General features: G+C 42.1%; 3 protein-coding genes across 6 annotated transcripts in view; 1 reads left to right on the top strand and 2 right to left on the bottom strand.

The window, feature by feature from the left end:
• Nucleotides 1-24,008, bottom strand: part of MAP2K5 (mitogen-activated protein kinase kinase 5) — a 933,658-nt gene that overhangs the window by 669,142 nt on the left and 240,508 nt on the right. The gene's annotated exons all lie outside the window — the stretch shown is intronic.
• On the top strand, nucleotides 633-8,364 carry CALML4 (calmodulin like 4). 2 transcript variants are annotated; one of them, XM_083587099.1, is made up of 5 exons: nucleotides 633-859; nucleotides 4,448-4,478; nucleotides 5,861-6,001; nucleotides 6,922-7,110; nucleotides 8,152-8,364. In XM_083587099.1, exons 1-5 carry the CDS (start codon nucleotides 758-760, stop codon nucleotides 8,247-8,249), a joined length of 561 nt encoding a protein of 186 aa, XP_083443225.1. In that variant the 5' UTR covers nucleotides 633-757; the 3' UTR covers nucleotides 8,250-8,364. The 2 variants fall into 2 exon arrangements, with proteins under 2 accessions (XP_083443225.1, XP_083443226.1); XM_083587100.1 differs by lacking the exon at nucleotides 633-859 and adding an exon at nucleotides 4,206-4,317.
• The window catches only part of PIAS1 (protein inhibitor of activated STAT 1), a 53,506-nt gene continuing 38,617 nt past the window's right edge, over nucleotides 9,120-24,008 (bottom strand). For all 3 annotated transcript variants that reach the window (XM_083586566.1, XM_083586568.1, XM_083586567.1), the window contains exons 6-14: nucleotides 23,468-23,602; nucleotides 20,162-20,267; nucleotides 19,317-19,390; nucleotides 18,250-18,410; nucleotides 17,910-18,040; nucleotides 17,403-17,577; nucleotides 15,863-16,005; nucleotides 15,231-15,268; nucleotides 9,120-14,041 (exon numbers count right to left, since the gene is read on the bottom strand). In XM_083586566.1, the coding sequence (XP_083442692.1) occupies nucleotides 13,745-14,041; nucleotides 15,231-15,268; nucleotides 15,863-16,005; nucleotides 17,403-17,577; nucleotides 17,910-18,040; nucleotides 18,250-18,410; nucleotides 19,317-19,390; nucleotides 20,162-20,267; nucleotides 23,468-23,602 (1,260 nt within the window). In that variant the 3' untranslated portion in view covers nucleotides 9,120-13,744. The remainder of the gene's footprint in view (nucleotides 14,042-15,230; nucleotides 15,269-15,862; nucleotides 16,006-17,402; nucleotides 17,578-17,909; nucleotides 18,041-18,249; nucleotides 18,411-19,316; nucleotides 19,391-20,161; nucleotides 20,268-23,467; nucleotides 23,603-24,008) is intronic.

Here is a 24,008-nt window from a genome sequence, read left to right as displayed (position 1 = left end):
CCACCTCTTTCAAGGGTATCATACTTCAGGTTATGCGGCATATTTATTTATTTACCCAAACTTCCTTGTTTCCACATACAGTGGTACCTCGGGTTACATACGCTTCAGGTTACATACGCTTCAGGTTACAGACTCTGCTAACCCAGAAATAGTGCTTCATGTTAAGAACTTTGCTTCAGGATGAGAACAGAAATCGTGCTCCGGCAGCGCGGCGGCTGCAGGAGGCCCCATTAGTTAAAGTGGTGCTTCAAGTTAAGAACAGTTTCAGGTTAAGACCTCCGGAACAAATTAAGTACTTAACCCGAGGTACCACTGTACTGCATTTGTTCAGGTGCTGAGAGCAATTGTCCCAAGGCATTGTTGATGCTTGAAAGGAAGATCCAAATGGTAGCCCTCCGCTCCCTAACTAATACAGGGCAAAATTCCCAGGAGATGTTATCCTTGCACAGTCACTATTCGTCTCAACTGGTTTGTAATTAAAAAACAGCAATTTGAGACCACCTGGGGCAGTCCTAGTTGTCTCTCGCTCTGCCACCATTAACCGTCTCTCCTGCCTTCATGGCTAAGGCCCCCTCTGGAGAAAAACCTATTAAATCCTAGCAATGTTTTGGGCAGGGCTTATTTTCTAGGGGGGGGGGGGGAGGTGCCGGTACTCACTGCCCAGAAATGGCTGGAGGAGGGAAAGCCGAGTGGGGAAAAGGAGGCAGCACTTTGCACATGCTCAGTGGACCGCCACAGACGCTTCGGCCTTCACCTGATGATGCAGTGGCAGGGGGGGGCTGCTGCTGGGGCTACCCACCCTGTGAGGGGCCTCCTCGCGAGGGCAGCGGCTGGACGTGCTCGGCGGCCAAAAGCTGAGGTAAATGTAGAAGGTGCTAAGGTGGCAGATGCAGGGCAGGAAGGGGGCTTTGCTTGGGTGCAAAAAGGGCGGAAGCAGCGGCTCCTGAGGCACCTACGGAAGGGAAGGGGAGAAGCCGGTTAGGGTGAGGCAGAGGTGCCCATGGTGATGTAGTGGCCTCCTGTGTAGCTGCACCAACAGCAGCTCGTGGATCATCACAGCGAACAGCAAAGGGTGAATGACAGGGCGTGTCCCAAGGAGAAAGACTTCTGGGGAAAGATTTATAATGAGTTGAAAAAAATGTTGAAAAATACATTTATTAAAAAACCAGAGGCCTTTCTACTTGGAATAATAGGATTGGAACTGCCTAAAAAAGATGTTAGATTGTTTTTATATGCCATTACAGCTGCAAGATTACTACTAGCTAAAAATTGGAAATCTCAAGAACTACCAACAGTAGAAGAATGGCAGATGAAGATGTTAGACTTTTTGGAGCTGGCTGACCTGACTGGGAGAATCCGTGATCAGAAAGAAGAGGAATATCAAGAAGATTGGAAGAAATTTAAAGACTATTTAGCCAAATATTGGACTTCCGGGTTGGCGCCATCGCCGAATGGCGGACTCCCTCCGAGCTCCGGAGGGAGCCGGCTCGGCAGGGGCTGGGTTTTACCGCACCGGCGATGCGGGGACCCTTAGAAACCACGGCCACGGGGGCCGTGGACTTGGAGACTCGGCTAGCACCGCTAGCGCCCTCCCGACTCGTGAAGGAGCCTTTTTAAAGGCTACGGATCGGGTGCCGGGGAGAAGCGTGGTGCTTTGAGTCCTCTGCCACCCCTGCCGAGCGAAGCCGCATGCCATCCGGCGGAGAGCGCTGACTTCTTCCATTGAGAATTTGGACTTTTAACAACAACCCGTGAGTAAATTGGAAATCGGGTTTAAAAGAAGAAAAATTTTTTGGATTTGAGACGAGCGGGGGGGGATCTAAAAAGGAAGTCAGTCCCCCTCCCTATTGTAGACATTTTAAAACAAGGATTGGGAAGCCAAGGCCCAAAAAGAACGGTATCTTTGCTAAAATCAAGAATTCCATGATGGGAAAGTACAAGAATTGTGCTGGAGGAAGAATTGAAGGAGAAGGAAAATGCACCCCCCTCCCTGGGAACCGGGGCGATTGAGGAGTGAGCCTGGTGAAAAGAGCCGGTGATTTTGACAGCTGTCAAAGTAGCTGTCAAAGTCGGAATTTTAAAGAGGATTTTATTACAAGGACCTTGCTGGTCAAATTTGTTACAACTTGATATAATTTGTTAAGACTTGAATACAAAATGGCGAAAATACGGAGAACAATCGGATTTTTGGAAACAAAGTTACAACAACCCCCCTAGAGGAGCTTCGGGACATTACAAAGATGGGCGTAAGCCGGGAAAAATACAACACTTCGGAATTTCACAGAACTGGTTATCTCCTGGGAAAGCTGCAAAACTGAAACTGAATCTCGTCTACAGGGTGTTTAGACTAAAAGGAGACAACAGAATACTTTACTGAAGAAGGAAGGGACTGAACGCAAGTTTTTGTTCCTGAATAACAACAACCCATGTAGAGTTACTAAACTTCTGAATAAGAAAGTTTTAGCAGCGGAACAAGAGGAAGCTGGACTATAACCTTGAAAGAACAATGGGGGGAATTTTATAATTTGACATTTTTAAAGATTTAGGAATTAATTTTTAAAAAGTAATCCTAAAAATGGGAAATAATTCTGCAAGGAGTTGGGGGAAAAATGGGATTGATGGACTTAAGACTTCCAGGCTGGAAACATAGATTGGAGGATAAGGGAAATTAAACCGGGGAAGGGGAGGGAGAATTAGAATCCAAAGGCTTGCAACTATTTTCTGAATTGGTTTTCTTTTTTCTAATATATTTCTTATTTTTTTTATACTTTTATTCTGTGTGCTTTTACTTTAATGGGAAAAAAGGGGGACATTGTGGAAAGAAAAGGGGGCGGGCTATGGGGAGAGATCTTTTGCTTTTTTTATCAAGGGTGTTGCATAAGGTTTGTATAAATTTAAATTTGAACAATGGGGTATATAAATTGTGCTTTAAATCAGAAACAGAACTTGTGGAAACAACAATATGAAAGGGGAATACGGTAGGGGTGGGGGAAGGGGGGAGTCCCAGAAAGTGGATGTTTGAAAATAAGGTTCTGAATGTATCTTCATAATTTCTTTTCTTCTCTTTCTGTATTTTGGAAACTTCAATAAATATTATTTAAAAAAAAAAAAAAAAAAAAAAATATTTAGCCAAATATTGTAATATAAAACAACAGAAGTCACTTGAAAGTATCAAAATGGCTTAGGATTAGAGTATGAATGTATTGTAAAACATTATGGATTTAGGAAATGTTGAAAAGAAAGGAAGATAGTTATTTGAAGGAGTTAATTTTATTAGAAAGAGGATATTGGAAAACTGTTACAAGGTGATTCAGTGAAATTCAGATAGGGGGGATTTGAGGAAGTCAGTTAACAATGATAATGAAATTGGCTCCTAGAGTAATATTGGTTCATATTTTTGTCTTTTTATTTTTATTTTTTAGTAATGTAATGTCTTTTTCTTTGTGTGTTGTATTTGTTATAAATTTGGAAAATCAATTTAAAAAATTGGAAAAAAGGGCGAATGACAGCACCCCGCAAGGCCCCAGCAGGTGGCTGCCTACCGTCTCTGAGCGCATAAAGCTAGGAAAAGGTAGGAGGGGTAATTCAACACACACCCAACTTTGGTTGAAGCCTGTGTGGAAAGTATTTGCTAGGTGTCACAAGAGGAGTGGCCAAGAGAAAGGGTACTGCATTCCAGCACATTCCAGCAGAAAAAAAGCACGATTTGGGGGACCAAATTTTTAAAGTGAGGCCTAAGCATCCGGGGAAATCTCTTGCCCTGCTTTCTTCTGCTGGAAGATTCATCCATGCTAACTCCTAGTGGCTGAGTGACCTCTGTGTGTCCTCCTGAAACAATCGCATTAAGCATTAGCAAATGGGCACTAGGTGGTATTTAAACACAGCATGAGGTGTCTTGAAATCTTTTTGGGATTACCAAGCCTTTGAGGCGCTCTATCATTTGGGGGATTCCAGGGTGGTAATTGCTGCTTTTAGTATGGTGGCATTTTCTAACAACTGCCACACTTGTTTGTTTGTTTGTGTTCGCTTGTTTAAGAACACCTATGGAGAGGTGAAAAACAGCTTTTAGTAAATCGACATTTCCATGTCCTACTTACTGTCTGTTTAGTAGCTGCTGAAATCCAACACACAGCATGTCCTGTATCCATGACAGCAAAGAGTATTTATTACACCTGCTGCTTCTTGCTACTCGTCGGCACAGGTGGACTTTAGACCTCGACCATACTAAGTCAGACGCGGAAGGCAACAGGACTAGCAAGCTGGGAGGCAAAAGGAGTGGCACACCCCACTGAAAAGGGCAATTAATACTCAACAATGGTGAATGAAGGGGGACGGAATCTAGCTTGTCTATGTGTGTTGAAGATGACTGGGAGGGTGATGTTTCTTGCTTTGCAGATTACAGTTGAATTTATCAAACTTTCCTTTTTGTTCCTTTTGTGTGTTGCAGGCAAAATTCCTGTCCCAAGATCAAATCAATGGTATGTACCTTTTAACAAAACACTCTTTGCAACTAATTAAATGTTCTTACCTTATTCTTGTGTGTGTCCTGCTCTGCCTTGGAAGAACGCCAAAGCAGGTTTTGAGGAATTCCTTCTAACAAGTTTCTTGTCGAAGCACTGAGGAAGGTCATTCTTACTTAAGTCTTTAAAATATTGGGGAAGCGAGTGCCCGCATCTTCACTAGGTATCATGGCACCAATGCCACCATTTAAAGCAGGGTTTCCCAAACTTGAGTATCCAGCTGTTTTTGGACTACTTTCCATAATCCCCCACCCCTGGTCCTGCTAGCTAGGGATTATGTGAGTTGCAGTCCAAAAACAGCTGGAGACCCAAGTTTGGGAAACACTAGTTTAATGTCTTTTGCGGTTCTTTATAGACTGCTTGTCTATTGATGCATCTGAAGGCAGCCCTCTATAGGGAAGTTTTTTAATGTCTGGTGTTTTACTGTGGTTTTATAATTTGTTGGAAGCTACCCGGAGTGGCTGGGGCAACCCAGTCAGATGGGCAACATATAAATAATTACTACTACTACCTTAGAAACAGATAATAAAAGAAATAACTTCAGCTACCAAGAACCGCTGCCTGTTCTCAGCCACAAAGTCCTTGTTGATGTGAAAAGTTAAGCACAGCTTCACAGTGGTTCCTCTGCTTTTCAAAGGAAGAGTTGCTGTTTTACCTTGAAATGGGTTAGCATTATATTACTGTTTTCCTGCCATTTTGTCCAGTTGTTTTCCAAGTGTTGCTCATGCAGTGGTTATAGTAAAGGTAAAGGGACCCCTGACCATTAGGTCTAGTCGTGGCCAACTCTGGGGTTGCAGCGCTCATCTCACTTTATTGGCTGAGGGAGCTAGCGTACAGCTTCCGGGTCATGTGGCCAGCATGACTAAGCCGCTTCTGGCGAACCAGAGCATTTACCTTCCCGCCGGAGCGGTACCTTTTTATCTACTTGCACTTTGACGTGCTTTCGAACTGCTAGGTTGGCAGGAGCAGGGACCGAGCAAGGGGAGCTCACCCCGTCGCGGGGATTCGAACCGCCAACCTTCTGATCAGCAAGTCCTAGGCTCTGTGGTTTAACTCACAGCACCACCCGCGTCCCAATGCAGTGGTCATAGTAATCTGAAAAGAAATAAAAATGAAATGATAGAGAGGGACTTGCACTATTCCTAGAAGGAAGCTGGCTTCCGTCATCTCTCTTTGGCACTGGCGTGCCCCTCTGGGGCCTCAGTAAGCATAGATAATGGCCAGGGGTGATTATGGGAGTTGCAGTCCAGAAACATCTGGAGGGTCAAAGGTTACACACACCTCCTTTAGGATGTGTCAGTAAAACTGGGTTTCTTCCTCTCCTCCTTTTTCCTGACTAGAGTTCAAAGAATGTTTTTCTCTCTACGATAAGAAGCGTAAAGGCAAGATCAATGCCAGTGATCTCATCACCGTTATGCGCTGTCTGGGGAGCAGCCCCACCCCCGGAGAAGTGGCCAGGCACCTTCAGCTGCAGAAAGTTGGTAAGTAAAGGGTAGGCATAGTCAGCGCTTTAATAAACACTTTCTAGCAAAGGCAGCCTGTACAAATTACTTAGATCCCACCCCAAAATTCTTGGTCAGGTGCTTCTTTCCAAGAGTTAGAGAGCTAGTGTGTTTTAATGCTTAAAGCAAGGTTAGCTAAGGTGATTCTCTCCTGCTATTTTGGAGAACAAATAATCAAAGAATTTTAAAGTTGGAAGGGAGCTAAAGAGTTGTCTAGTCCAACCTCCTGCAATGCAGGAATCACAGCTCAATAATCCCTGACAGATGGCCATCCAAACCCTTTTAAAAAAACTTCCAGTAGAGTCCACCACCTACTGTGGGAGTCCATTCTACTGTCCAACCACTCTTACTGTCAGACAGTTCTTCCTAATGTTTAGTCAGAATCTCCTTGTCATTCGAATACCTACCCTCTGAAGCAGCAGAAAATAAGCTTGCTCCCTCTTTTATGTGATATTGGAAGATGGCTATCATGTCTCCTCTCAGTCCCCCCCCCCTTTACCAGGCTAAACTTCCCCAACTCCCTCCCCATTCCTCACAAGGCTTGGTTTCCCCACCACTTCCTGTTCAAACCCTATTAGCATATATGTGAAATTCGGGGGGGGGGGGGTTCCAATGTGCATCACTTTACACTTCTTTACTTTGAATTGCATTCAACATTTTAATGCCCAGTTTGGAGAGGTCCTTTGGGAGCTCCTTTTTTCTCCTTACATCTGTGAACCACTTGGTGTCATTAGCAAACGTGCCCAGCTCACTGACCATCCCTAAGTCTAGGTAATTAAAAATCTCAGGTCCCGATGCTGATGAGCCATGATGGACTGCTTAATCCCCTCCATGGGGCCTGTTAGGCACAAGAATCCACCAATTCAAGCAGACTACCCAATCTTTCTTCTGGTTTCCAGACAGGACTGGAGAAATGGATTTTTCAACTTTCCTGACCATCATGTACAGGCAAATGCAGCAAGAAGATCCCAAGAATGAAATCCTCTTGGCCCTGTTGATGGCAGACAGGAAGAAGACGGGATTCATTTCAGTGGCAGAGCTGAGGGCCAAGTTGATGAATCTAGGAGAAAAACTGTCTAAGGAGGAAGGTAAAAGTTCTTAGTGGAGAGATTCTCTCTTGGCTGGCATGCATTTCTGACGTGTCCCCTCAATCTTAATTTTGGCACCAGCGAACAGGTTTTTTTAAACAATATTGTATTGATCAGGAGTAATAGGTAAAGGGTGTGCTTACTATGTGAAGCAGAAACTCTACAACGATTTCCAGGCTATCTACCATCAACCAGATGTTTCGTTGGACTACAACTTACATCAGCCCCTGACAGGAGTTGCAGTCCAAAGCATCTGGAGGACACCAGGTTGTGGAAGGCTGCTTCACAGAGTCTGACTTGAGAGTCGATGTGGTATAGTGGTTAGAGCGTCAGAGTAGGACCTCGAAGACCAGAGTTCAACTCCCCAGTCAGCCATGAAGCTCACTGGGTGACACTGGGCCAGTCACTGCCTCTCAACCTAACCAACCTCACAGGGTTCCTGGGATTAACTGAGAACCATGAACGCCACCTTGAGCTGCTTGGAGGGAAAAAGTGGGATATAAATGCAATTCATAATAGCAACAACAACTGGTTATATTTAAAAGCATTTCCTTTCTATTGACATAGCCTTTTCTGAAACATCTCTAGTCCCCAGTTTGGTTAATTACTAAACTAATCCCATATTTAGATTGTTCTCTCAAACCCCTTTGCTTTCCCATTTTCAAAATGGTACTTCTCTTAAGGAAGTTACCTAAATTAGCAGTGGCACTGGCTCCCACACTTTTCTTGAGAAAACTGGGTTTTACAGCACCAATGTAAATATATGGAGCACCAGAGAGACAGGCGGGTGAGTGGAATAGACACAAGTTGTCAATTTCTGAGACCAACAGGAGTGGGAAGGAAAGCTGTTGGGATTATGCCTTTGCACAATGTAACCCACCTATTCCTTGAAATGGGTACACTCCTTGGACCCACAGTAACATCGTTTTACACTTACTTCACACAAACAGGTGAAAAATAAAAAAAGGTAGACAATAATCTAGATACAGTATAATGTACAACTAAACTGACGTGCCACAATTACTGTGCAATTGTTTACAGTGGACAACCTCCTGAAGGAAGCCAAAGTGGGCCACAATGGAATAGTCAGGTATGAAGACCTGGTCCAATCCATCACTCTCCCTGTTGCCGACTACTGAATCATTAAGAAAGGAAACAGAAGGACAACCGTCGTCCTTGTGGCTTGCAGTGCTCCTTCAGGTGCTTGATGGAACAACTGGGATCTCTCCCACTTACTTGCCTTAAATGCTTTGTCTTTTGCAGTGGCGTAGTGTGGGTTGTCAGCACCTGGGGCAAGGCAAGTAATTTGCGCCCCCTAACCCTAACCCCCAGATGTTGCGCCCGGTGCGGCCGGCCCCCCCTGCACCCCCCACGCTACGCCACTGGTCTTTTGGAACCCTCAAAAATATATAGTAGAGATCCTATTTTTCCCAGGCCCAAAGTGTTGGTTCAAGCAAACCAGTGGAACTGGGCTTGTATAAAATGGACCACCTATTTCACTTCAATTTCAGTGTTTTAAAAACAAGGTGCCTAGGAATTTGGGTTATTTTTCAGTCCTGTGTTGGTGGGCCAAGAATTTTAAGGTAGCATACAGGAAGAACTTGCAGGTTATGTACTATGATTATTCAGCAGGGTTGTGTCTCCTGACCTTGGCAGGAGATGTGTGGTTATTTTCCCTGTATTGAGAAAGCCCATTCAAATCTTCTTTTGAAACAAGGTGGGCTTTAAAAACCAAACAGCACAGCAGGTGCTGAGCAGCCACCACCCACACAACCAGTGGCTACCACTCTTGTCTCTGGGGGGCATGATCTACCAAGCCAAAAGACAGCCCCCAAGTTGAGCAGGTCTGATTTAAGAGTACTTCCAGCACCCACTGGCAGAAATTGAGACACAGTAGAGTCCAGTTGTGTCACATTTGCGCTGGTTACCTATAGGACTTCTCAACAGACATGCACACCTCCCTAATAGCTTTCCTGCTGATGTAAATTTAGTGTGCAAATTCAGCAACATTTATTCCAGAAGAGACAACGTAATAATGCTTTTTATTACATCTAAAGATGTTTTACATAAACAGGTAACATTCAGTAGGGTAAACCATTTTTTTCCAATGCATGTAATAAATATTTTCACTTGATACCTTTTATACAAACTGACATTGGTCTACTATACATTTTATTTAAAAGCCACTTTTAAAACTTGTTTGGCATGCTGTATGGAAAACTAAGAGAAAGTTAAGGCAATGAATCACAGATCTGAGTTTATGGAATTAATAACTTTTTTAAAGTTTCTGCTTATTTACATATTGTTTTCCCTTTTGTTAATTAGAGCAACAAACAGCAGCACAAGCCGGGGGCCTCTGGCAGGTTCTCTCTCAATAAAAATCTAAGCTCTCATTGAAAAGAAAATAATAAAAACAAAGCAAGGCATAATGTATTGTGAAAAAGAAAACACCCTGAAATGTTTAATGCAATGAAAAAGATTAACCACATTAAAAAAAAAACAAGGACTAGCTACAAGTTCGGTGGAAGGTTTCTAAAAGTGCCTTATTCCAGGGGAGTATGGTATATGTTTGATAGGGATAAGAAAATCTGGGAATGCAGTTATGAAAATATTGCAAGACTTTGCAACAAACTGCTAGTTAAGTCTTAGCAAGGTTTAATTTGGTTTTGCTTTTAGGTAAAAACAACAACAAACTCTGCATCGAGTAATGCCCACAGAAGTGATTCAGAATCACTCTACCCCTGCTATTATACAAGGATCTTGCATCTGTGTGTACTTGTGTAGACACACACTCACTCACTCACTCACTCACTCCCCCAAAATTTTTGTACAAAGTGAGACACACATCCAAGCAGCACACATCCCTCTACTTCTCTTTTGCAAAAACAAGGACAAAAAAAAGGGAGCCAACAAGTTATGAAATGCAAGAAGTACGCTTTCCATATTCAAATTTAACCGGATTTGTGTGTTAACTAAAAAAACACCCCCTAACTCCACGTTACTAAAGCAAAATCTCTGCAGTTCTTAAAAATTAGTATTTTAAAGAAACTGACACACTGCAGTTAATGCCAAAATGGAACCTTTCCACAATTAACTATTATTGTTGGCGAAAAAACAAAACAAAGAACTTAAACACACACACACACTGGCCAGGAAATAGCTTTTCAAAAGAGGTTCCCAGAATTAAATACATCAAAAATCCCCTCTCCGGCCCAAAACCCAAGTTAAGGGAGGCCAGGAAACACTATTCACTTTGAATTGGGAAGATTCATTGTTTTACTTAGTATGAAGGACAGGAGGAGCAGGAAAAGACATATAAAATGGTTTGCTACCTTAAATTTTCAAGCGCTCTCCACATTAAACATTAACTGACTGACCTTTGTTTTTTGTGTGCCTTGCCTCATCTGTAATGTTTTTAAATTTCTCATTCCCAAACTGCAAGTACAATGCCCACCCCTTACTGCCCACCATGGTGAGAAGTGTCATTTACTTTATCAGAGAGAGAGAAACATGGAAACCCGTGGACTCAATGTAGCAGGTACCTTTTAATTTCACAATTAACTGGACTTAAAAAACCTGAACCAGTCCTAGAAGATTTCTAGTCTTACACAGTTCTAGATCTTTATCGAGCACCCACAGGCTAAGAAAGAGGATGGGCAAAATCCTCCCCCGCCCCAAAACACCATTCAGGCAAGTCACACTGAAGATAATTGCACTCTCAGGCAGTTCCCGTTTACTGTAAAGCACAATATTACTTCCAGCATTCAAACACACCAAACAGCACTGAAAGCAGAGTACGGCGTTCCTTGAAGCCTGACGAATTGTTGGAAAGTCTCCTAAAATTCTGACTCGACAGTTGTTTTGTCAGATGTAGAAAAATCTCGACAGACATGCAGATAAAAACCATTTGAGTTGCAGTAGATACATTTGGTGAGTAGTGGGGAGCCTTGCGTAGATGCTGTAGCCAAGTGCACACTTATATATGCTTGCATTGCATGACAATAAATGGGTCATAAATACACTCGATTGCAGCCCATCATCTGCATGCACTTGACTGTACCACATATTCCAGGCAACAATATAGGAAGATGCCTCATACTGAGTCAGACTATTGGTCCATATAGCTCAATATTGTCAACACTGACTGGTAGCAGTTCTCCAGGGTCCCAGGCAGGGGGCCTTCCCAGCTCTACATGTTGTCAGAGACTGAAGCTGGAGCCATCTGCATTCAAAGCAAGCTACAAGACCCACATCTTACAATGTATTTTATTTAGCAGGTGGTACCGAAACTCACGTTTAAGTGCCTGATAAAAAGCATTCACCTTAAGCTAAGAAGCAGAGCATCAGCTACACTTGTTTCATCAGAACACTTGTCAATTTTGACTCCTGCAACTACACTGTGACCAGACTTTCCAAAGTTAGCAAATCTCCGATTGTTTCAGTGTTTGGAATGATCCTTCCAATTGCAACAAAATGGGACCACATTTTATATTAAGTTGAGCCAGTTTAATTATACTTTTAAAAAAAGAAATCAGTTTCTGATGCCTCCAAGCTAGATTGAACTTAGAAAGGATTCCTCTTTTGTGTTCCTTTTATTTAGATTTTACTGACATTTAATAAATTATAAACTAGTCGAAGGAAACATTTCAGCCAGACAGTAATGGAATTCACATGCATGAAACAGACACACTGAGACACACACACAGAGAGATCTATAAATACATATATACACACACATATACATATGAACAAACATTTTAAAAATTCAAGTCAGCTTTTAAAATGGCGAAGGGGACATTTGAAAACCCACTTAGAACATTTATACTGTCTCTCAATTAGTTGAAAAGAAATGATTGTTTCCTATTAAAAAGTGGTGGCTTGATATCAATGCAAAGTTTATCTTAAAAACAATTTTGAAAACAAAGCTGGGGGGACAAGATATACTAACTTCTGCAGCTATGGTTTAAAGAAATCGCTAACATGGTCTTTGATAAAGTATAGCAAAAAAAGAAAAAACTACAACCAACCCTGCTACCTCCCTCCTTCCTATCCATTCCTGATTTGTTGTAAACCTAGATTTTTAAAAGCTAGCTATAAAGTATTTTCACAGCAGAGAACAGATCTGCACTCCAATGAGGGCTCTGGGATACATCAACATGGCTGCTTGGCCCTCCCCTTCTTTCTCCCATGTACTATGAACAGTTTCCCTTTCTCTCTATTTACATGTTCTGTCATTTAGTAAAAAAGGAAGAGTTTAAATAATCCCCAAGCTGGAAAAGACTCTTTCCTAATTAATCATACAGGTTTCAAGGTAGTGGGGGGGGGAGTGACCCACAAACACTAAAGGGGAATTAAATATAGTTTCACATGCTCAGTCAGAAGAAGCCAAAATCATTCAATAATTATTTTGAAGCCAATAAGCAGGCAGGGGGATGGATCACCCTCAAGATTTTAACAAAATTTTGGTAAATTTGAAGGAAAGGGGGAAGGACTTTGAACTTAAAAAAAGAGTTGTGTGGGGTTCGGCCACTAATATAGCCCAATCTGATGCAGGTTTGTTCTGAAGCACAAGTGCGTAGGATTGGAGCCTATAGTTCAAATATGCTTGCAGAAAGGACTCTGGCGTGCTATTTGTCATTGTCCGCTGCAAAATACATCTTTTTCAAATTATATCATTTCATTTAAGTCCTGATAGCACAGTACGATGTAGGAGATTCACAAAAGAGATTTTAAAAGTCCCGGGGAAGGAAGTTTGAGTGTTAGGCCAATGTCGAATGACCTCAAGAAAGCAAGTCTTTAACACAGAACATTTAACATACAAGAAAGGATCACCGATGCCGTTATGGCAGCAGGATTTTAAGAAGCCATTTTGCCTCATGCAAAAGCGGAGAGACCTTCCAATGGTAATGCTTCAACATGCAGGAGTGTGGGTATTTTTTTCCCCATGAGGAGAACTGATGAACACACAAACAGAACAATATGGTGTCTGGTGAAGCAACAGGGAAGGTTCCGAACAGATGTTCAGAACCAGAAGGAAGAGCGGAAAGAACATTCCAAGAAGCCACACAACCAGTTTAGCAGGCAGAGAATGCTGTGGAATTGACATAAATTACAAAGAAAGAGAGAGGGCCTGATCCACTGGCACAAGACTAATTCATTTCAATGGTGCTTGTGCAGGAAAATATTCCCAGAGGATTGTGCCCTAAGGAGGAAAACCATTCCCTCCAGTTATTGTGGGTGCCATCTGTCTTCCCTGGAACTAGAAGCCTCCCAGAACTTTTCAAAGCTTCAATCACTCCATTACATTTCCATTAATATCGCTGTGAAGAAACAAAGTGATGCAGTTAAAAATCAAAGCCTTAAAACAAACGAACACTCGAGACAGAAAGGGTGGTGTAAAATCTTCCGTATCCAAAAATCTAGGTTGGGAGCTTTTGTCATTTTTTTTACCAGTCAAACCATATTTTGTTTATATACAAAAGTACAACTGAAAATATAGTTTTGTTCTCTGTACATATCTTAATATTTTTTTTCCCTACAAAAAGGAAAAGCTCGTCTGCATTTCTAAACAAAATAAGATAAAACAAAACCCCAGATCTCTCCTCTAGCTAGTCCAGTGAAAACTCAACAAGATTCAGTCCAAGGAAATGATATCCGGCATGACGCCAAAGAGAGAGGCTGGGTCTGTGTTACTTCTGTTGGCCACGGGGTGGCCGTGGGTCTCTCGCAGGCTGTTGGAGGACACGAGGCTGCTGTTGCTGCCGCTGTTGCTGCCGTTAGTGGCTGGAAGGGTGGCACTCCCTCCTGCGTTCAACTGATCCAGGAACATCTGAGACGAAGCATAGGGGAAAAACCGGGAGTGCAAAAGTTCTGGGTCATCTGAAGCAGACACGGCGGCGGCTGCAGCGGCCAGAAGAGAAGTGCTATAATGCTGGAGATGTGAAGGAGGACAAAGGGCAGCTGTGAGGCACTGGAGAGCAGGTTTTAATAAACGGTACTCATGCATGTTTTTGCTACTACTCCGCTGTTTTTATTTCACGCCCTTCACCGTAAGGGTGGGTTGCAGCAATACGCTCACACAATGATAAAGACAAGTAAAACCCGTTCCAAGCAAAACCAGCACAGTATAGATAAAACAAAAGAGGTGGGTTCACAAGGGTTAAAAGGCCAGGGGGCTACAGGCCAATGAAGAGGGGATTCCAAGTACTTATGGGCAGCTCAGTTTCTTTCCAGAACTGCCACTGTTACAGGTGCCATATAATAATATCTGCTTCACACTTGTAAGAAACCTGAATTTTAATATAGCAGCACCTACACTTTGGAACTCCCTGCCGACTGACATCAGGGTCGGTGCCCTCACTGTATTCTTTTTGATACCTGCTAAAAACATTTTTGTTTTGGCAAGCCTACCCAGACATGTAGGATGTTGGTGCATGTTTTAAACTGGTTTCTGATTGTTGCCGATTTTGTTTTATTTTTGAACGTTTTAAACTGTGTATAATTTTTTTGAAATAATAAAAAATAATAAACAAAAGGGTCATCAAAACTCCTGCATGCAGATCACAGGCATGTTGGATTTGTTGGGTGCAGTAACTGGACACAGAACCGAGTGCCCCAAGAATACTGGTTTTCTGCAGTCATGCTCTAGGGAAAAGGTCAGGCTCAAGGTTTCACTGAGAGGATCACTGAAATCAGAGGAGGCAGTATAATGGGGAGGAAGTGAGACCTTGACTGTGGGGAGAAGCCCCACTTCCTATTTACTGGACTTTACTGGAAAAATACATGCAGAGTCCTTTAGCATTTTCTCAAGGAAGAAAAAGACCTGAATGCTTTTTAAAAAACAAGTTAAATGTTCAGTTTTAAGCAATACTTTTGCAGTGCAATCCCAGTTGTGCAGGCTTGCTCCCTTCAGTGATGGAAATCAATGTTAGAATAATGTATTCTGGCAAAGATATTCTAGCACATCAAAAATAATTTATAATACTGCCTGGTGGTTTCAGCCACTTGACATTTTCAATTTGGGATATTGTATTAAGAAGAAATTCTCCCTATATTGGATCAAAACTACTCCCCTTTGTGACTGTTCTAGAATAATTTCCTGCCTCCCATTAGCAGCTTACCTGATTGTCTCCTGGTAAGAAAGAGAAGAAGTCCAGTCCTATGAAAAAGGCAAAATGAAACAGGTTCATTTTCTCAAAACACACACCCCAAAATCAAACAGCTTTAAGCAGGATATAGCACAGATCCTCATCACTCTTGCTTAGCCTCCAGCCTTCCTCAAACAGTGCTCCTCTTAAACTAACCTACGCAAAATTATGTCAGGAAAAGAAAAATATGTTAAGTATATTGGTTTTTTTGCTATAAACCTTTGGTGACAGGCCTTGTGAAGCCATGAAAAAGGGCCAAACCTTGTAGGGCCCATGCTCTGTACACCTTAGATTGTGGGCTCAACCCCCAACACCATCAGTTTAAAAGGACAGTAGTAACAAGGTTGTGAAAGGCTCCATCACTCAAGGCAAATACCTCACACTCAGTAATGTGGTGGCTGCTTCTCTACTAATAATTACAGTAACTAATTCAGTTTATATTCCACCCAAAGAAGCCCAGGGCAGCGCAACAAACATATCAATAATATGAAATATGTTTAAAAGCCTTCTGAAAACAATTGAAACATTCTTAAACAGTTAAAATATCCAAACAGTAATTTCAGGCATTACTATTATCTATGATGTTTATCCTGTCAGAAACCTACCTTGGAGGTCGTAAGGCATGGGTGTCATATGGAACGGGTGCCTGTAGTCTTGTATAAGTGACGTGTTGATGTAGCTTGTGTCAACAGCCGGAAGGCTCGGGGTTCTTGAAACAGGAGAGACTTGATGCGGCATACTTGAAATACTAAGAAGCAGAAGCAGAAGCCTGAGTTTAGAAGATGGGGCCTGCAGACTCCTCCTGCAGTACCCCAGACAGACAGAACCTGGGGTTCAGAGCTGGGCATTTGTGGTCTTTCCTAAAAGACAGCTCCTTTCACTTCATGCTTTCTGACAAATGTTTGATGCAGCTAGATTTTGCATATATACTACTGCCACAAATAATCCTGAGGTTCTCTTGCAGGGTCCTTTTCACCCTGCCTTTTGCTTTTGCACCTCCTGCTTGCCATCCTTATCCCCACAATTCAGAACCTAATAACATAAGAAGGGCCTGCTGGATCAGGCCAATGACTCACCTTGTCCAACATCCTGTTGATGTATGCAACCCTCATGAATAATTTCTGCAGCACAGGCCTCTGCCAAACATTAACCGCATGGAGGGGAGAACCTAAGAGCTCTTTCATGTGCTTCTGTTTCCAGAACTGGGGCTAGTGAAGGATTTGGTCACCTGGGGGCAATTTTTATTCACCAGAAAGGGACAGGTGAGCAAGCAATGGCAAGCTCTTATGCACAGCTCAGAAATGAAATACTTGAAGATATCTGAGAGCACCTCTGAAGGCTTGGGGTTCAAATCTCACTTGGTTTTATACTCCCAGCCTCCTTTAAGTATTCTGCCAACTGGAAATGGGCATTGTAATTTCAGCAAGGTAGGGGTAGAGGCAGGGAGTGAACTAGTTCAGACTTCCTGTTTATGGAAACTCAAGACAAAAAGTCACACATAACAGAAACCACCCCCCTCCCTCATGCAACTTAGCCATAAAAGACTCTGTACAGTTAGTTCATCATTAAAGGCAATTTTTTGAAGTAGGGTATTTCCATGCTTCCCAAAACAAAATATATTGTTATATCAAATACACTCATGCCAATACCCTACTGTATTTTGATTAGCTAATCACCTTGGTTACAATGTCAGAGGTGTCATCTAGCTTCCACAATTGCCCCAATACTTGTTATAGGTCCAGAAACTGTACTGCCTCAGGGAAATTCTCAATTATTATTTGTTGTAAAAATGCATTGGATGCAGTCTTTTTGCCAGAACCGGTAACAACTTTCTTTCTTATGGGAAAAAGAAGCAACAGAAGGGCCACATTTGCCATTAAAATGCCACTGACTGCATTCCATGTTAGTCATAATCAGAACACGCCTATTGAAATTAATGGATCTGACTGACCGAGGTCCATTAATTTCAGAGAGTCTTCTCGGAACATAACTTCAGCTGAATACAATCCAATGCTTTTAAGTTGAAAGGTTTTGATGGTTTACAAGTTCCATGAAATGAAACAGTGAGCTCTGCCTACACAGCATCACATCGAGGGCTCTGAGCTGCAGCCCACCACTTCCCAAGGCAGCTAAGTGTCTCCTCACCTCTTATTGTTAATGGGTGATGCAGGAGACAGGGAAGGGCAGCTCCTCTTGGCCGATGGCTCCTCCTCTTCTTCATCCGATGAGCTGTCAATGGTTAAGTCAATCACCTCAACTTTCTTATTTTTGCTTGACTGATGAGAGGACACTTGATGATCCACAGAAGAACTTAAGCAACCTAGAAAGAGACCAGTCCAGTGCTGAAGTCCCAACTGGTAATTGCAACGTGCGTGTGTGTTAAAATACAGTTAAACAGCCATACGATGCTGGGGGCTGAAAGGAGTTGTAATCCAAAACATCTGGAGGTCTCCAAATTGACCCAAGGCTGATCTAGATAATCAATCTGTTCCAGAACAGTGTGCCTCAAGAGGACTTAATAGCATTGTAAGGTCTGCACTTAGGAATTACACACTTACAAAGCACCAAAATCATGAGCCAGAACAAAGAGGAGAAAATGAAAAAGTCAGAAAGCAGGAGCAACAGTTTAGCAAGTCGACTTCAGTAACTCACCTTCCACTCCATTAAAAGATGCAGTAACCTCTTGTGCCTCTTTTTTTGATCTCATAGGAGCCCAGGTTCCGTCTTCCTTAAACTGAATTTCATCACAATCTGTGCAGTATTTCAAGATTTCCATAAACAACCTATTTAAAAAGAGCCTCCTTAGAATCTCACCCAGAAAGAATGGAGGAATTTGCACATAAGGAACATTCATGCTTCTGAAATCCATCAGAGGTGGCAAAAACACACAACCTCAGTGGTTTCAGACCTTTACGAAAAGGGCAAAAATATTTCCAGGCACATTACTTGCTTCACTATACCCAGCTTTTACTGGCTTCCAAAAAGTACTTACCCATCAATTATTAGGTGTTCGTAAGGAGCTTTGTTGTCGCACACAGGGCAAACCCAGGTGGGTTTCTTCTCATTCATTTGAATATACAAAGTGGCATCAAAGCACTGCAGATGTGAACAAGTCAGGGACCTGCAGGGTATCGCCAGCCGCATTTTACCAAGCTATTAAAATAAAAAGCGAAAGCATTCTTTTTATGCCTTGATTTACAAAAAAAAGAACAAAGGACTCTGCTTAAGAGAGATGCATTTTAAAATCATGTAACTCCAGGTAAGTCAAGCAAGAGATTCAGGTTACACATAAGAGTGGAAGGCACACTCTCCTTTCACTGTCTGCATGAGCAGCAATCAGTCCACCTCCCCAATATGATCTTCCCAGTGGAGTCTCTTTGATCAACACCTCTGGTGTAAATATTGCCCAATATCTCAAGTCACAATTTGGTCCAAGTCCTATTTCAAAAACCATACACTACAGAACAATTTTCACAGCCTCAGAGTTCACAGGTTTCATCTCTGCGATTGTGTGCTCTGATTGAGAAAAATACCTCTCACCTCTGTAAAGCAACTTACAGAATTATCACTGTCACATTCAGCATGACGAAGGACAGCCTCTGATACATCTAAGCTAAATTATCTGTCCCATTTGCAAGTCAAGAACTGGCAATGATGCCCCACTATCAGGTTGCAGGAAAATGAGGTTGCTTTAGGACAGGGTTGGCTACCCTTTGGGTGCGCCCCCCAATGTTGCTGGACTGCAACATCCAGCAAGGGGCATAACTTGGACAAGGCTGTCTCTGACATTCACAGTGGAAAGAGATCATTCCTGCTAAAGTTTGACTTGAAACTTTCTGCCCCATTCTACAGGCAGCTGAGGCTGACAAGAGCTGTAGGCTATGGGAGACTGTTCCATACCAATTACCTGCCCTTCTCACAAGAGGATATTGCCAGTTTCAGACTTCTGCCCTCCTGAACACCAAGACCCTTTGCATCAATTAAACTTGGGTTTCCAACTTCTATTCAAATTGGCATTGCTACAGCAAATAAAGCCACTTTAGGGAAGTTAAGACTTACTGGGCATAGAAGAGAAACTCTTAAGCTGGTTGTTGCTATTTCACTGTCAGGATCTGCAGTTAGTTTCTCTTTGACTGTCAAGGAAAGAAGAAATGGGGGTGGGGAGAGGAACAAAAGAACTATTAAAAGATCCATCAGGCACATTGGTTAAAAAGGCTGGAAAGATCAGCAGCACAGGAATCCTAACTGGAGAAACCATCACTTGCTGTAGGTGGAGTTAGGAAGTTCTGCCACCTTAGAAGCCCCAAGATCAGCTGGCAGGTGGAAGAACAGCAAGACACCAGGCACTGACCTTTCACCCATGGGATACTGAAGGTGGGAAAGGGAGAGAAAGTCATGGAGGCAGAAACGGTTCTAGACTGAGACTAACTAATGAGCAAAAGGAGAAAGGTCTGGAATGAACACCAACCCAGAAAGAACTATAAAGCATCTTGCGGCACCTAAGAGACTAGTAAATTCATTATGACTTAAGTTTTTGTGGTCCAGAGTCCACTTCATTGGCTGCATAAAGGGTAATCCTAAATCCAGCACACACACTCAAACATTCACTTCCAAGATTCAGCAACCTCCCAAAAAACAGCAGGCAGACCAGCCCACTCCAGTTCAGGAGGCTTTATATTCTGAGGTTTTTTCTTTGCAAAGGAAACTTAAGAGCTGGGTTCCACAGAAACTGTGGACCCCAGATGTGGCAGAATTATCAGAGCGTGGAGAGAACTTTCATTCTGGGCACCCTGAACATTTCAAGCCCCCATCACAAACGGCAGCATTAACTGCATGAGGAATAGTTATCACTGTGTCTATCTATCTGGACATTTATATAAGGAATATGAGTGAAGTGGACATACTTAGCGCTCTAGAATGATCAGGATTCCTGATGCCTTTCGCTCGTAACCTCTGCAACAGGACTGTAGAAGACAGTTGCTTAACAAGGTAGACCGCCATAGAATAATTCTGAATAGAAAAAAAGCAAGAACAAATGAGAATCAGCTTGGCCAATGAACATGCGTCTTATTTTAATGTGTCCAAATCCCATCCACCCACCCGCGTTTTTTCAGCCCTCAGGAACCAGAGGCAAAATTCACTGGCAACATGTGCAACACAACTCTCATTTATGTCTACACCGTTCCAGCAGGGGAAAACATGGCAGGTGCTTTTACTTTTTTGCTCAGGGTCGAAAGACAGACCTTGTGCGAAGAATCAGAATAAAAGTAGGCGTGCCCTGCATGAAGCCTTTTACCTTATCAACTCACAGTTGGCAGTGAATTTGGAACAAGAGAACACCAAAAAAAGTCCGTCCAAATGAGACTTACTATCACCCAATGATAATAATATTGCAATGACTAACTCAACAATTGTGGCCATTAGGGAAACTCAGCATGTTCCCCTTCCCCACTCCAAAATCTACCAACTGATCACAGTTTGGCAGGCAGGCAGAACAATGGCACACTGAAGTCTTTGCAAGAGACAACATAAAGGCATAAGGTGTAAGTACAGTTACAAGCATAACACAAATGTAAAAGAAGCCTTAAAAATACTAACTATAAGCATGTATTACTCCTACAATATACTCTTATAAAAACACTTTGTAAAAAAAAAACAATCAAGGGTAAAACAAGCCCATTTTCTCTAATATTTAAAACATAAAGTTATTTTATATTTTATAATGTGCTTAAGAAAAATATTCTTGTACCAGCAGATGCAACACTAACATTGAATAATGTAAAAACTGTGGTTTACAAACAGCTTCAAAATGTATTGGCACTGACAGCAAAGTTAATTTAAACATCTCTTCAAAGTCAATGCAGGGGAATTAAAAAGTAAATCTGTTACATCAGAAACAAAGTAATAAATATATTGATTTACTCCAAATGCAAGCCTGCTAGCACTGTCTTACAGAATTCCTATGCTGTAAATAGTGACTATATGGAAAATGATTTCTAACTTCAAAGAAGAAATTGGCAGTTACCTTTATTTATTATTTATATCTGCCATTCTTTTTGGCATAAACATCTAAAAATAATTTGGCTACTCTCAGAATACAACAGAAGTGAAAAATAAAATTATCTATTCAGCTAATCCAAATATAATAAGCAGATGGTACAGAAACATCCACTTCCAAAGTAGAAAAACCTATATACGTCACCACCATTTAACAGTGTCAATGAATAGATTGTCAGGTGAATGAATCAATTTCTCTTCAAATTCACCCATATAAAATTAGCCAATTCTGAAGCCATGGACATCACAGTACTCTTAGTTTGCCAATTACATTTTCCAGAAAACAGAAAAACCTGATTCTTCAAGAGACTCGGCTATTGAGGCAAGATGGTATGTTAGTGGGTTCTTATCGTCACTCCTTCTGTTCAAGATGTTGGTTGTGATGACATTCCATTAAAGGAGGCATTGAATTTTTAGTGATGCAGTTGAAAAGTTTATTTACTTTTAAAGCTTGTGTTCCACAGATTGCCCCAATAAAGACAGCTGAAGATGCTGATTTCTTATCAAAATATGTGTGCACCTTATTGGCTTTCCCACCTTCCTGTTGTTGGTGTGCTCCTCCTCCCTCTGTGTATGCTATGAAAGTTTGACCAACAGTGCATTGCTCTGTGTAGCAGAAATTACTTTTAAGAACTCCAAACAAGCTGTCTTTGCTAGATACATTAGAGCTAAATCTCCTGCTGCCCTGCCTGAAAGCCTCAAAATGAGGTGAAAGCAGAGGAGGGTGATAGTGCTTAATTTTAAAAAATTAACCTGGGGACTCAGGGCTGCCTAGAAGCTACACCCTCTGATCTAAAAGCCTTGTTCTCCTGAGCTCAAATTTCTCAAGGCAAAGGTCTTTAGAAGCACAAAGGATCCTGCTGGAATCTGAATCCAATTCCGTCCAGCTTTATGATTCCACAATTGTAGACACCATTGCTTTTTTAAAAAAAAGCAGTGCCAGATATAACAAAGCCAAACCTTTCTTTATTAAGCATTGCTTAGTATGTTATTAAGAATGTTTTCCCCATCAAACTTGTAGAGGGCTACATGTTTATTTAATGCTTCAATTAGGGCAAAAGACAAGAGCTGCTAATTAACAGCATTATTTACTGACAGCTTGAATCTACAGAGCGTGGAACTTGCCCACAGCAAGTTTTGATGGAAATTTTGGGGGTGGGGAAGAGAAGTCACATGGCATAGAAGCTGGAACAAGGTTATTATGCCTTTACCTGAATTACGTTGATCCAGACTGGAAACTGTGTTTGAAAGTCCCAGATGGTATTGCAAATACCAACACCCACTATGAGACCTTGTAGAATTAATTACAAGTTCCAGAAGGCAATCATGTTTGAGTCTTGTGGCTACCAAACTGAATGTGCCATGCAGCTCTATGACCCTTTAATTTATGTGGGGGCTCTAAATGTTAACTGCATGGAGTCAAGCAATGGCATTGGGATTGCTTCTTCTTTTGCTTACAGTAAGTCTTTGGAAATTCAATATTGACATCCTTTCTCTATCTCCTTATCTAAGCTTTCTATTTCTCAATCAAGGACCTACAAAGCCTTATGCGGCTCAGACCCATTACCTCAAGGACTGCCTCTCCCCATATGATCCAACCTGGAACCTGCAATCGACATCTGAGGCCCTTTTCCGTGGACTTCCATGGGAGGTCCAGAGGGTGACAACAAAATAATGGGCCTTTTCAGTGGTGGCTCCCAATCTGTGGAATGCTCTCTGCAGGGAAGTTCGTCTGGTGCCATCGCTGAATATTTTCAGGCACCAGGCAGAAACATTTCATTTTAAGCAGATCTTTGGCTTTTAACTGTACGTGGCCTTTTAGAATGTACGGGGCCTTTTAATGGTTTTTCCACCCTGGTTTTAATTTATGTATTTTTTTTTGTAAACAACTAACAAATTTAACACATAAATAAATCTGTCTATATTCCATATCCCTCTTACACGTCTACATACAGTCCATTCAGGGTCCCTACTCAAATGTAGCAAGGTAAACTAAGATATAGTCAGTACATAAAAGTGTAAGAAACTACAGAAAGATTTCCACAAAGGTATTAGATCTTGACAGTACTAGTCAAATTCCATAAATTTCTACAGATGCATACAGCCCCTGCCCCACCCCACCCCCACCCCTCTGATAGCCAACTGTAACTCACTCTTCCTATTTCTGCAGTCCACGAGACAACGATTGTGTTTGGTACTGTCGTGGACAGCCGCACAAGTGAGGTGATGTTGATTGGTCTGCTAGGTCGCTTTGGTTCAACCCCATTTTTGGTTGGTGGAAGATAGCCCTGAAACAACACACACATCACCATGAATATGCAAAGCAACTTCTCTTTTGCCCCCTTGTTTGTCCTTGAATGACCTTCCAGAAGTCAGTCATACCCCTTTTATTGATAGGGAACTGAGGTTGAGACGCAGGCACCTGATGCCCAATGACCAGTGCCTCCCCTTACTTACTCACTGCCTTCCATCTCTTAATGAATGGGAAACAACATCCAGTCCCTGATATCCTCCTATAACCTCTCAGGAGGAGGAGTGAACTGGACAGGAAATACAGAGTAAAATGATTCCGAAGTCCCTCTCAGGATCTCCCACTCCTGCTCTCTTTAAATTTCCCTAGACCCCAGTCTATATGTGAGCGAGGGTGTGAATGGCAAATGGCAATGAAACATTGTTAAGTGGGAGTCACAGAAG

The sequence above is a fragment of the Podarcis filfolensis genome, assembly GCF_964270895.1.
Source record: "Podarcis filfolensis genome assembly, chromosome: 14".
NCBI lineage: Eukaryota > Metazoa > Chordata > Lepidosauria > Squamata > Lacertidae > Podarcis > Podarcis filfolensis.
The sequence above is the reverse complement of the archived record's forward strand: the minus strand, read 5'-3'. Positions and strand labels throughout refer to the sequence as shown.

Bases quoted from the DNA above. Each gene is read 5' to 3' on its own strand.
- CALML4 (XM_083587099.1), top strand. From the start codon at position 758: ATGATGCAGTGGCAGGGGGGGGCTGCTGCTGGGGCTACCCACCCTGTG. The intron at 4,479-5,860 runs GTATGTACCTTT...TTTCCTGACTAG, and splicing joins GTCCCAAGATCAAATCAATG to AGTTCAAAGAATGTTTTTCT. The intron at 6,002-6,921 runs GTAAGTAAAGGG...TCTGGTTTCCAG, and splicing joins CCTTCAGCTGCAGAAAGTTG to ACAGGACTGGAGAAATGGAT.